General features: G+C 32.6%; 1 protein-coding gene across 1 annotated transcript; it reads left to right on the top strand.

Moving 5' to 3' along the window:
- The first annotated feature begins 10,483 nt into the window (after positions 1-10,483).
- Positions 10,484-12,344, top strand: LOC110940231 (berberine bridge enzyme-like 24). Its single transcript, XM_022181787.2, has one exon. It carries the CDS (start codon positions 10,484-10,486, stop codon positions 12,119-12,121), a length of 1,638 nt encoding a protein of 545 aa, XP_022037479.1. The 3' UTR covers positions 12,122-12,344.
- The last annotated feature ends 776 nt before the right edge of the window (positions 12,345-13,120 follow it).

Genomic DNA, 13,120 nt, shown 5'->3' with positions numbered 1-13,120 from the left:
TCTTTTATGCGAGCCACGACCTTTGTTTCTTATACCAGTTGGGACACAGACAGTAGGAGGTGCATTAGTTACTGGTTGTTGGTAGCCAATCAACTTTGAAAACCGGTCAAACTTTGGATCAAGCGGCTTGGTTATACGACTCTGGTCCACTTTTTATTTAATCTCCTTCATTTGATCCCTGACTAAAACGAGTTGATCAAGGTCGGAAATCGAATTGCTAACCAGATACTCCCCTGTGTACATGATTTCACGAGCAATCTGTTTAGCCTTGTATTGCTCATCCTTAGCATCAACCTTTACATCAAACGTGGAGTTTAATTTATTCAGAACCACATCTTTTGTCCATCTCTTCATAACATATTTTTTTGGTATTTCTTTAACTCCAAACATCTTGAAAAGAAAAAATAGGTGTGTTTACATAGCAGCCCATACTGTTCAAAACGCAGACAGCTACATTGTGCAGTTACATCTTCTTCAAGTTTCTTGAAACACACCTACGTAAACAAAAAAAAAACAATAAAAAATTAAAATCGCATGTGTATATGAACAAAATCGCATGAGTAAAAAATGAGTTTCTTGAAAATAATGTAAATTCGCATGTGTTCATGTTAATCGCGTGTTGTAAAATATATTATGTATTAAATTCGCATGCGTTTGTCAAAAATCGCATGTTGTAAAATATATTATGTATTACCTCTAAAAACCCTTCTTCATGAGCTTTAAAGTCTTTCAACGATATCCTTAACTGGTCACCCTTGATTTTGGTGTCCATCGGAAGACATTCGCTAATAGTTCCGTATATCTCTGTTTGCTGATCGAAGAATATAGACTTGGTGTATATCTTAGCAGCATCTGCTTCCAAAGTAGTTTTGCTCCAATCATCAGGCTCAGTATATCTTGAAATATGATCATTCTTTCTATGATTGAACCTTTAGACATCCATTGAACCGTCAAAATGATTCATAAACTCTACAAGAGTGAGTTGTGAATTAGCCACCTGGCAAAAAAAATGGTTTTCACTCTCTGATCTTGAAGTTGTTCTTATAAGTCCAAACATTGGCTTGTGCTGGTAAAAAGCTGGAATCCACATGGATCTCATCACAAACATATCATCAATCCATTTATTTTGTGTAAGACCGAACTCAATCATTACCAACTTCCACTGTCTCTCAAATACTTTTGGCTCAATGGAATCAGTCCATACAATATCGCACATCTTCCTTTTAAACTCCTCATTGTTGGACAACTCGTGTCCAACCTAGACCGATAAATGGTTTTCTTATCAGCATGTAACGAATATATAGTGTAACAAAAAATGCTAATGACACACAATATAGCATAGTCTACCTTATCTGCCACTTTTTTCATTATGTGCCACATGCACAATCTGTGTCTGCTAGTAGTAAAAACACCCTCGATAGCCTGTTTCATCGCGGGGTCTTGGTCAGTCACTACAACCTTTGGCTTCCGTTCAAATGACTTTACAAATGAATTGAGAAGCCATTTATAAGAGTCAATGCTCTTCCATGCCAACAACCCAGCTCCAAGGGTTACATTTCGACAGTGGTTGTCAATCCCAGTGAACGGAATAAACACCATCTTATACCTGAAATTCAATATGAGGATTCATTATAATTCATCATTTAGTAACATGCGAAATACACAATATAACATGCGAAATAGACAGTATAACATGCGATATATTCACACCTAACTTTCATGTTTGTTAACATGCGATATTCCCAGTTTACAAAATCATATAACATGCGAAAATATTAAAAAACATTAATGTAACACTTACTTGTTTGTTTTGAAAGTAGCATCAAACGATATCACATCCCCGAACTCCATAAAGTTACGCTTGCATATTCCATCAGCCCAGAACAAACCAGTTAACCGTGTGTCCTCATCAACAGAATATTCAAAAAACAAATCAACTAAATATTCTTTTTTGTCAGTCAGCCTATTGATCACCATGTCAGCGTCATATTCTCCTATATAGCTATTAATTCGAGTTATAAAGTTTTTGCAATCATCGACAGTGGCGCCAACATTCTCGAAACCACCATATCGTTTCCTTATTATATGAAAAGCTTTGACAAGGCCAAGGTTTAGAGTACTTAGTTCCCATATCATTTCCTCCTGGACTTCTAACAATTGCCTGTAAGCTGGCAGCATATGAATATCTTGTGGACATACAAACTTATGATTATGACCATCAACAAATTTCTTGACTGTATATGATCTACCATCCACCGAACAAATCATAAGTTGAGCTTTGCACCCAGTTCTAATGGTTCCTCTGTTCCTTGATTTGTATGGCTTTTTTGACTTCGAATAAGCATCGTCAATAAACAATGGCTTATGTCCCTCTTTAGAGCAAACAAAATACTTAGTTTTGATTATACCACCACTGTGGACTTCACCACCTTTGCGGGAAGAAAAACCAGCTAACTTAGCATATGTTTGGTAAAACACGTATGCTTGTTCGACAGAACTAAATTGCATTCCAACCACAAGTCTAGCTGATGCTTCAACCTCCGGAATATAAAGCCTTTTATCTATAGAATTAGATAAAAAGAGACAACAACATTTTTATATATAATGAAAACTATATGCGATTTATCAGACTCATAACATGCGATTTGTTAAAAACTCCAAACTTTCATCATTTGAACGTGCGAATTGTTGGACTCATAACATGCGAAATTGACATTTTGATTATATGTTTTACACAGGCGATTTATGATATCATACCATGCGAAATCAACATTTAGGTTTAACTTCGCATGCGAATTGTTAGACTCATAACATGCGAACTTAAACACTTTATCCTCTAATAACATTGAAAACCTTCCAATCAGTTATAATCATACAAAAATCATTTAACGATTACACAAAACATCTGACATTGAACAATTTAAACATCTGAATTAACAAACTTACTATTGGAACACTCGTTTACACCACTTGTATTTGCATTTGCATTCGCAGAATTAGGATTTATAACTTCATCAGTCGTAACTCTCTGATAAGTAGACAATTGAACGTGATCACCAACTGATCGAGCATCTTCAAACTCAACATATGTATTCCGTCCAGTACTGCTCTGTGGATCCATTGAAAACAACAACCGATTCAAACCCTAATGCACAAAAATGAAACTGCAGTGTATTGTTTTGAGAATTATGAAAATTTGAAACTGATATGACTCATAATTACTGGGATAGTGGTGTAACGAACTTCTCGCGATCTGATTATTGAATGAATAGACTAATTTACCCTTAGCTGATTGAATGAATTGTCTGATTTAACCTTAGGAAAGGAAAATGAATCAGGGACATGTGTACGGCCATGGATATCGCATACGTAATGTAGGATTAGGGTATTTGTATCCTACACTCTCTCTCTCTCTCTCTATATATATATATATATATATATATATATATATATATATATAGGATTAGGTTCAAACGTGAACAAAATCCCAAGAGTGAACTGCGTGAACCGATCTGGGCCCTTGATTTTTATGATCTTGAGATTAAAGTGAGTGGCATGATGGTAATTATTTTGTTAATTTTTTCCATTTAATTAAATACAAAAAGGGTATATGTGTAATTTTCATTTTGCATTGATTGCATAAATCCCGTTTCTCTCTCTCAAATCATCATAATCAAACTTTTATCCCTAATTTTCTCTCTCACCTTCATCTAAGATATCAAACAAACTTTCTTCAACAATCTTTTCTCTCACATTTACAGCCGGCATCAAAGAAAAGAAAGGATTTGTTCGCTGTTTTATCTCTAGCGTCGAAGGAAAAATCAGGGGTGACAACGAAGGTGGAGGGGTTGAACTGAACGGTTTTCCGGATGGGGTTCATCGGCATAGCAGAAATCGCCGTCGCCGTTATGCCGCCATCGCCGATCATCAAACCGTCGTATCTGCGGCATACCTTAGATCTGGAAAGGGATTGAAACAAACTTCGATTCACCTCTTCATGTTTTACCGGAGAAGCTGAACCTTGAAATTATTAGATCTGTAAGAATTTGAAACTCTCTTAAATCTATATGTATAGTAGAATCTGTGTTTCTCTGTGTGTGATGTCATTTGCTGGTGGAAATGTGGAAGCGCGTGACTTCTATGGATTGTGATTAATAAAATAATAATTAAATTTAATTGTCTAAAAGACAGTTTTGTTGACTTCTATGGATTGTGATTTCAAAAGAAATTAGAAAAAATGGTTATGGTGATATTTTTTTTTAAGTCAGGTTGATATTTTTTGTGATTTTAAATTTTGGAGATCTACTCAATATTAATAATATTTAAAGTTAATGCTTATTGAGATTTGAGAGACCGGTTAAGAATTATAAAATCCAAAAAATCTGAATAAGTAGTTTGTTGATATGCATGATGGTGCAAAACAGTTAATTATTAATTTTTTTTATCAAGTGGTAGTTAAAAGAATTTATATTTAACTCTTTGGTATGTAGACTTGATGATCCAGTGTTTTTAATATATATGTGATTATTTGAAATGATTGATATTTCACTTAAAATGTTGATTTGATTTGATGCTTAAAGATTTAAGTATCTTGCATGCAAGAAAAAAGAAAGGATTATTTGTTGACATTTGACAGAAAAAAATGTTGAAATTAGTATGATGATATATATTTTTTTTTAATTCAAGTTGATATTTTTGTAATTTTATTTTGGAGATCTACTCATCACTTATATTTAAAGATGATATTGAATGCGATGTACACATGTGTATATCGTCTGTTTTTTGTGATATCTCAGATTTTTTTGTGTATTGAATGTGTAAAGTTGTTGATGTACACTTGTGAATTATGCAAAGTATTAGTTGCTGAGTTTTTTTTGTTCAATTTTTTGATTTTGCTCTGTTTTTAACGCGATGTACACATGTGTATTCTGACTTTGCTCTGTTTTTAAAGCGATATACACATGTGTATTCTGATTTTGATCTAATTTTAATGCCGATGTACACATGTGTATAGCATCTGTTTTTTTATATCTCATAATTTTTTGTGTATTGAATGTGTAAAGTTGTTGATGTACACTTGTGAATTATGCAAAGTATTAGTTGCTGAGTTTTTTTGTGCTATTATAGGAGATGACTTCAATGAGAAAAGTGAAGATGGAAGGTCGATAAAGATGATTCACGTATGAGGTTGATAAAGATGATTCACGTATGTTTGTTTGCTTGGTCGATAAGGATGATTCAGCATACAACGTGGCGAATAGTTGTAAAAGACTATGTTTTGTGTTTTTCTGATTATGTTGCGTTTATTGTTTTTACGAAACTAGAACTTGTAATTGTATGTTTTTTTGCTTGGTTTGGCAAACATTATGGAACTTGTAATTTGTTAAATATAAAATAGTTTTACATGTTTTGTTTCTATGTATGTATTATTTAGCTAATTACACATATGTACGATGGTGAGTACACATGCGTACTGTTCTATCCATATCCAAGTACACATGTGTATACCGGTGAAATATGAAGGTTATGTGGATCTTAAAAATCAAAATTTGAATTTTGGTGATGAAATCTGAAAAATAAAATTGAAATAAAAGATATTGTGGATAATGAATTTAAAATAGGAAAGATGTAACTTAATTCAATTATTAAAATAATGATTTAAATCTAATTTTTTATATAATTACAATCCTACCCTTAACAACTAAAAAGAAAATCGAGGGAGGTTGTTCACGCTGGAACCCTACCCTATATATATATATATATATATATATATATATATATATATATATATATATATATATATATATATATATATATATATATATATATATATATATATAGGGGAAACTTCAAATGAAAACTACTTTTATTGTGAAAACTCGAAAACTAACTAAAAAAGCCTAAACAACACACCAAATTTTTTTTTATTAAAAATCTCTATTTTTTATATATAAAAAAACTTTTTTAAAAAAAAATAAAAAATAAAAAATTGTAGTACACATGTGTAGTATTACACATGTGCACTACAAAATTTTTTTTTTGAATATTTTTTTTTGTATATAATAAATTGCGAAAATTAGTATGCAAAAAAAAAAAAAAAAAATTGGTATGTTTTTTTTGGCTTTTTTAATTAGTTTTCGAGTTTTCACAATAACTAGTGGTTTTCATTTGAACCTTCCCCTATATATATATCTAACTTATAATAAAAGACTTCGAATAATGCCACATGGCATTCTCTCCTTCAACCTCATAAATTTTATTTATATGTGTTTAATAAATTTCTTTTAATATTAATATTAATTAATAACCAATATATAGATATCACTTATTTTTATCCTTATCTTTATCTTAAATTAATAAATAACTTCAATTTTGCAATTTATACTCTTTGTTTTTTTTACTTTTAAACCAAAGTTTTTCATCTTTTGCAATTTAATCCCAACTCTTTTTTATTTTCAATTTTGATCCACCATACTTTTTATTTTTCCCAAGTTTTTCGTTTCGTTCTAAATTTTGCGAGTTAACGCACCGCAATGTGTGTATGGGGTTCAACATGTTTCGTATATTTTTTTCCCTTTTGACTGGCCCGTCGGGTCACATCTATTTTTCAGCGTTTGATAAGTTCGTCCAACACACGGGTCCTGGATGGACTTAGTTATTTTTTCTATGTTTTATGTTTCGGTTTAATTTCTCAGCAACGAGCGTGCGTGATTCAGAGATTTCACGTATGCGTTTCGCTCGGCGTTATTTTTTCCCGTTTTTTATTTATTTTGTTTTTACGAACTTTTCCGGTGTTGGAGGTCGCTGACAATGGTATAGTATTGCTACTATTCAACACAGTTTTATAACAACCGCTGCAACGCAGACGCTTAACTAGTATATATATATATATATATATATATATAGTTGAGGGTTCAAATAAGAAGAAAAATTTTGTAAGAATAAAAAGAATAACTTTTAAACCAATAGAAATGCTCCATTTACTTCATTTAATATATGTATTTAATGTTATTAATAAGGGCATATAGGTAAATTTCTAATTGTAATTAATTAGCTAACAAACTAAAATTGTAACTCAGTTTTAAATATACTCTTTGAAGATAAAATAATTTAGGATGAAGCACAATTTTCGACATGTGTAGGATAAATTTTATTATGTGTAGGATAAATTCTTAAATGTGCATGATAAATTTAGATATGCGTAGGGTAAATTTCGGTAAGTGTAAGATATATGTATGATAAATTTTGAAATGTGTAAGAATAAAATGTTTTTTTTGCCTTATTAATAATGAGAGATAACATAATTAATGGGGGAGTTATAAACTATTTAGTGTTTTACCATTATGCCCTTTCTTCTTTTTCTTCTCAAATTAAATTTCTTCTCAAATGAACCTTCCCCTACATATATATATATATATATATATATATATATATATATATAACAAAAAAGTTGTTTTTAGTTCAGTTTATATTTTGTTTAAAAGAAAGTTTAGTAATGGAATGTGATTGGTGTTGGAAGTGTTTTGGTGTGATCGAATGTAATGAAATGAAATGAAATGAGATGTTAGATTGTGATTGGGTTGTGATGATTTGATAAATGTGATGAGTGCATCACGTGGAGGACATGTCAGTATGCGTCAGAAAGGGGGCGTGGAGCAAAAACGTAGGGTGTGGGAAGCGGCATGGAAGAGTGGTGTTATTCGACACATGGCACACTTTCTTTTTTATTGTTAAATTATATTTTCTATAAAATCTAATTAACTTATAAAAATACAATAATAGTAATTAAACAAATAACTTTAATAATTATACATGACATATGTAAGAAATAAAAACCATTGCATAATTAAAAAAACACACGACATAAAATAAAAAAAAATACATAATTAAAATAAAACATAAAAATTAAAAATTACTACATAAAAAATTTAATAATATGCTAAGACGAAACGTGACAGAATTCACGGTTGTGTTCGTGTCTAAAGTTGATGAGAGCGACTTGTATGGTGTCGTCCTCCCCAAGGTTACCACCCGCATTTTCCACCATAATGTGAATCGTCTGGAATCTTTCGCAATCCAAACGGATAACCCTACAACGAGAAGAAAGCGAGTCCACGGTTCGGGTGGTTTCACCCCTATGGACGCAAAAGTGTTGCAAAAAATTCCCTCAAAACGGACCGCTCGAGGGTTACGCAGCCTGCATTGGCCCAAGGCTTCAACTCGCGACTCGCACAATGCGATATCCTTTTCTTCAGTCCAAAGAATGGTTAACATTTTTGGTTTTGTGAAGTGGAAATGGGAGAGATGTTATAAAAATTTTGGTGAAATGTGAGAGTTTGTAAAAAAAATGAAAGAAAAGGGTGGTTTATATTGGGTAAAGTTTTGTTTTTTAAAAAGTTAAGTTTTAGATTTTTTAAAAATAATTGTTATTGTCAAACGGCTAATACCCACGCCAATTGAAATGTGTCATGTCAACGCGAATTTGGTCTCAACGCCTGTGGGATTTCCACCGTCGCATGACCCACGCCGTCCTCCACGCAGTTGCCGGGCTGGTGTGCACAGCGTGGACAAACTTCCACGCAAAACGCTTACACCGTGTGGTCTAAGGATAACTGAACTTTGAAAACATTGCAAAGAATTTTTCTGATTTGATATCTACGAGTCATGATTTGATATCTACGAGTCATAGTTCCATTGATATATCGTTTTTTTATAAAAAAAAATAAAATAAAATAATAATCATCACAAAAGTCTTTGTTTCTTATATAAATCTCTCTCTTCCTATACTAATAAATGAAAATCTTTTTTAGACACATGTCATGTTCTGGTGTTTTCTCTTCTTATTTTCCTATTTATCTCTCATACTAAATAATAATAATAATTTTAAACAAAAATATTAGATAAGAATAAATATTTAGATAAGGATAAACATATTTATTTATTATGATCATATTAAATAATAATAATTATAATTTTAAACAAAAAAATAGATAAGAATATAAACGATTATTTTTATTATGATCATATTAAATACTAATAATAATTTTTAACAAAAAATTAGTTAAGAATACATATTTAACAAAGTAAGTGTTATAATAAGTAAATAGTACATTATAGTTCATTTTTAAAAGACAAATCTTGACGTGTTAACATATAACATTATATTATATTAAACACGTGCACTATACGAGTTTTTTTATGGTATATCTTTTTTATTATTTGTTATATAAAATTACATTTAAGCAAAATAAAAAAACAAAGTAAAATGTTATAATATAAGTAAATAGTACATCAATGTTCATTTTTAAAAAATAAATCTTGATGCCTGTTTGTATTAACATATGACATTATATTTTATTCAACACATGCAACATACGAGTTTTTTTAATATATCTTTTTATTATTTATTATATAAAATTATATTTATACAACCCGTGTAATACACGAGGTTTTAACATAATATAAATAAAAATCAAATATAAATAGATAAAATAAAATGCTAGTTTCTTGTTAAGATTATAAAAAGATAAAATAAAATCAAAAGTCTTTGTTTCTTATATAAATATAAAGAAAATTAAATGATGAAGTGAATAAAAAGATAAAACAAAAATCAAAAGTCTTTGTTTCTTATATAAACGAGTTTTTAGGACCGGCGCGTTGCGACAGGACTGTAAAACCGACAAAACATAGGAGCAAAAATGTTTATAAATAGATAAAATCATGTATGCATGTTGCGTAGTGTTAACTCGCCAAATTTAGACTAAAACGTGAGACATTATCGTGAAAAAAGATTAACTAAATTGAAATGATAACAACACCCACGTAAAAAAATAAGTAGAAAAGTAACTGTAATAAAGTTATGGTGCCCTACGGTAACTTTATTAAAGTTTAGCGCTAACAAAGTTCTCTCTACTCTCGCTCTCTCTTTCTACCTAATTGAAACCACACAACACCGTCAGACAACTGATACTAACGTCGTCACTTCACTACTACGACACAATTATCGCCACCACCCAACACAGTTTGTCAAATCTTTGGCAACAACGGATTAAGTTAACTTCAAGGAAGAAGCGACCTTTTTAGTCAATTTATAAATGTTTATGAAGCAACCTTTTTAGGATAATTTTGCACGTGATTTTTTTATATGTATTGATAGTTAGTATACAAAGTAAGTTGTGCATCACCAACATGTAATGTTAGCTTTAAAACTTGCAAAAAGTTGAATAGTAAATTCATCTCACAAAACCTTTTTGATAAATTATAGATAGGTAATATAAAGAATCTTTCAAAAAAAAAAAATATAAATATAAAGAAAGATATATCAAATGATGAAGTGAACTTTAGTTTTATATTTTAAACTTCATACCTAACTTTAGACAAAACTTTTTATAATTTATTTTTCTTAATGGTCTTTTGTTGTGTTTGAGGCTCTCGTGCCCTGTATAAATACACTCATCTACATTAACATCAAACACACCAAAACATGAAAATATCACACCTTGTGTTCCTCTTTGTTCTAACTCTTTCTTTCTTTGTTTCATGGGGAGCCACATCCCCCTTCGATGTTGATGATTCAGTAGATTTAATAAGTTGCCTCAAATATAAAACCAACAATGTCACCTTCATCTCTCAACTCGTTTTCACCCCCCTCAATTCTTCTTTCCAGTCCATTTGGGAAGCTAGAGTCAACAATCTTAGGTTCATTAAACCCACCACCCCTAAACCATCCGTCATCGTGACTCCCATCGACGAAACACAGATCCAAACCACTCTTTTCTGCACCAAGAGACACGGATACCAGATTAGGATCAGGTCGGCAGGACATGACTTCGAAGCCATCTCGTCTTCTGCTGTAGTGCCGTTTGTCATGCTTGATCTTGTCAACATGAAGTCTATAGATGTGGATGTTGGAAACAAGACTGCATGGGTCCAGCCTGGTGCACGGCTTGGTGAGCTCTACTACAGTATTTCTCAAAAGACCAACACCTTGTACTTCCCGGCTGGTGTCTGCCCCACGGTGGGTGTGGGCGGGTACATGGGCGGCGGTGGGTATGGAAACCTGGTGAGGAAATATGGGACTGCTGCTGATAATGTTTTGGATGTTCGGTTCATGGATGTCAATGGAAATATTTTGGACAGGAAGTCGATGGGCGAAGATTTGTTTTGGGCGCTTCGTGGTGGTGGTACTTCCAGCTTTGGAATAGTTCTTGCATGGAAGCTGAGGTTGGTGCCAGTGCCAGAGATCGTGACTGTTTTCGGGGTGAATGTAACACTTGAAGAAAATGCGACAGATATTTTCTATAAATATCAATATGTAGCACCAAGATTGGATCCGGATTTGCTTATAAGAGTTCGGATATTCGGCGAATTTATAGGCAACACTACGAATAAAACGATCCGATTGTTGTTTCAAGGACTTTATCTTGGCAAAACTGATAGCATGCTTCAATTGCTAGACAAAAGCTTCCCGGAGCTCAAGGTGAGACGAGAGAATTGCGAAGAAATGAGCATGGTCCAGTCAAGTATTGTATTAGCAGATCAGGGATGGTCCAGCTCGACCCCAACCGAGGCTATTGCAAACCAATCTGCCATCGTGAGGCTGTACTGGAACTACAAAATAAAACTAGACTATGTTAGGACTCCAATCCCTAAAAGCGGGCTTAGAAAGATCTGGAGAAAGATATTTGAAAACGACCAATCAGTGATGTTGGTCGTATACACTTTTGGAGGGAAGATGGAGGAGTACTCGGAAACAGCTATCCCTTATCCTCATAGAGCTGGGGTGTTGTTCCAGCTGCTTAAGGGTGTGAATTTTGCCGATCAAACTTCAGACACGACCCCAACGTCGCTCAAACGGATACAATGGCTGCAAAGTTTGGAAAAGCTTTTGGAGCCATACGTATCAAAGAACCCAAGGGAGGCATATATAAACTACATTGATCTTGATTTGGGTGTTGGAAGGGACACTTATGAGGAAGCAAGCGTTTGGGGTGAGAGGTATTGGAAGAGAGAAAATTTTAAAAAGTTGATTCGAATCAAGGCCAAAGTGGATCCAGAGAATTTCTTTAGGCACCCACAAAGTATACCGGTTTTTGACTATCCACTTGTTGCGAGTAGTTGAAGACATGTAGAAAGCATATAAATTTGCAATTTTCAACCGGTTCTAGTTCAAGTACTTTTTTTTTTGTTGAATAAATTTGCAATTAATAAGTGTGGGAGTTTTAAGTGGTTACTTTGACAATTATTGTCCTTAATCCTAGCATTTTATGGTGGGATAATAATTTGTTATCATTATTTTGATCGATTGTATAAAAGTTTTAAGAAAACCACATGTGAACCATTTATTTTGTTTGTTTTCGGTACTTTGGTTTTTCTTACCCTAGTAAACACCAACAATATTCTTCTTCTTTTTACCAGTGATCGATGCATTTTAGGGTGTAAAGAAGAATATTAAAGGCATGAGTTAATTTACTCAAGAATAATGGGCTCAACAATTCAACTTGGGCTGAAGGGGCAACGAAGATTGCAACAAAAAGGTGAAATTGGCGATATGTTAATTTATATGAGTGGGCTTCTACTAGACCGAATGATGGAGTAGTAGAAGACGAAGTAGACGATGGCAATCATTTAATTGGGCTCCTAAAGAAAATCATTTTGTTAAGTCGGTGGACATAGAAAATAAATAGGAGTAAATTACAAAAATCGTCCTTTATGTTAACACCAGATTGCAAAGTGTATCCTTTGTTTTCAAAAAAAAAAAAAAAAAAAAAAAAAAAAACACTCAATGTTTGCAAACCCTTGCATATTACATCCTTTAACCCCAATTCATTTAATTTTAATGGTTAAATCTTACCAAATGGACCTCACATAAGTGTATTTTGGTCATTTTACCATAAATACTTATAATAAATAATAAAAGAAAACTCTCGCTCAAAACTCACTCTCCTTCCCTGTATCCTCTCTCTCTCTCTCTCTCTCTCCAAACTCTCTCACACAGACACACACTCTCTCTCTCTACACTTAGACTGCTCATTATTGTAACTGACTTGCAACTCTTCAAGACTGGAACCACTCAAGAATCATATTAGGAAGAAAGAGAAGCAAAAAAAGCCTGGTACAA

The sequence above is a fragment of the Helianthus annuus genome, chromosome 6, assembly GCF_002127325.2.
Source record: "Helianthus annuus cultivar XRQ/B chromosome 6, HanXRQr2.0-SUNRISE, whole genome shotgun sequence".
Lineage (NCBI taxonomy): Eukaryota > Viridiplantae > Streptophyta > Magnoliopsida > Asterales > Asteraceae > Helianthus > Helianthus annuus.
Note: the sequence above shows the minus strand (reverse complement) of the source record. Positions and strands in the feature narration are given on the sequence as shown.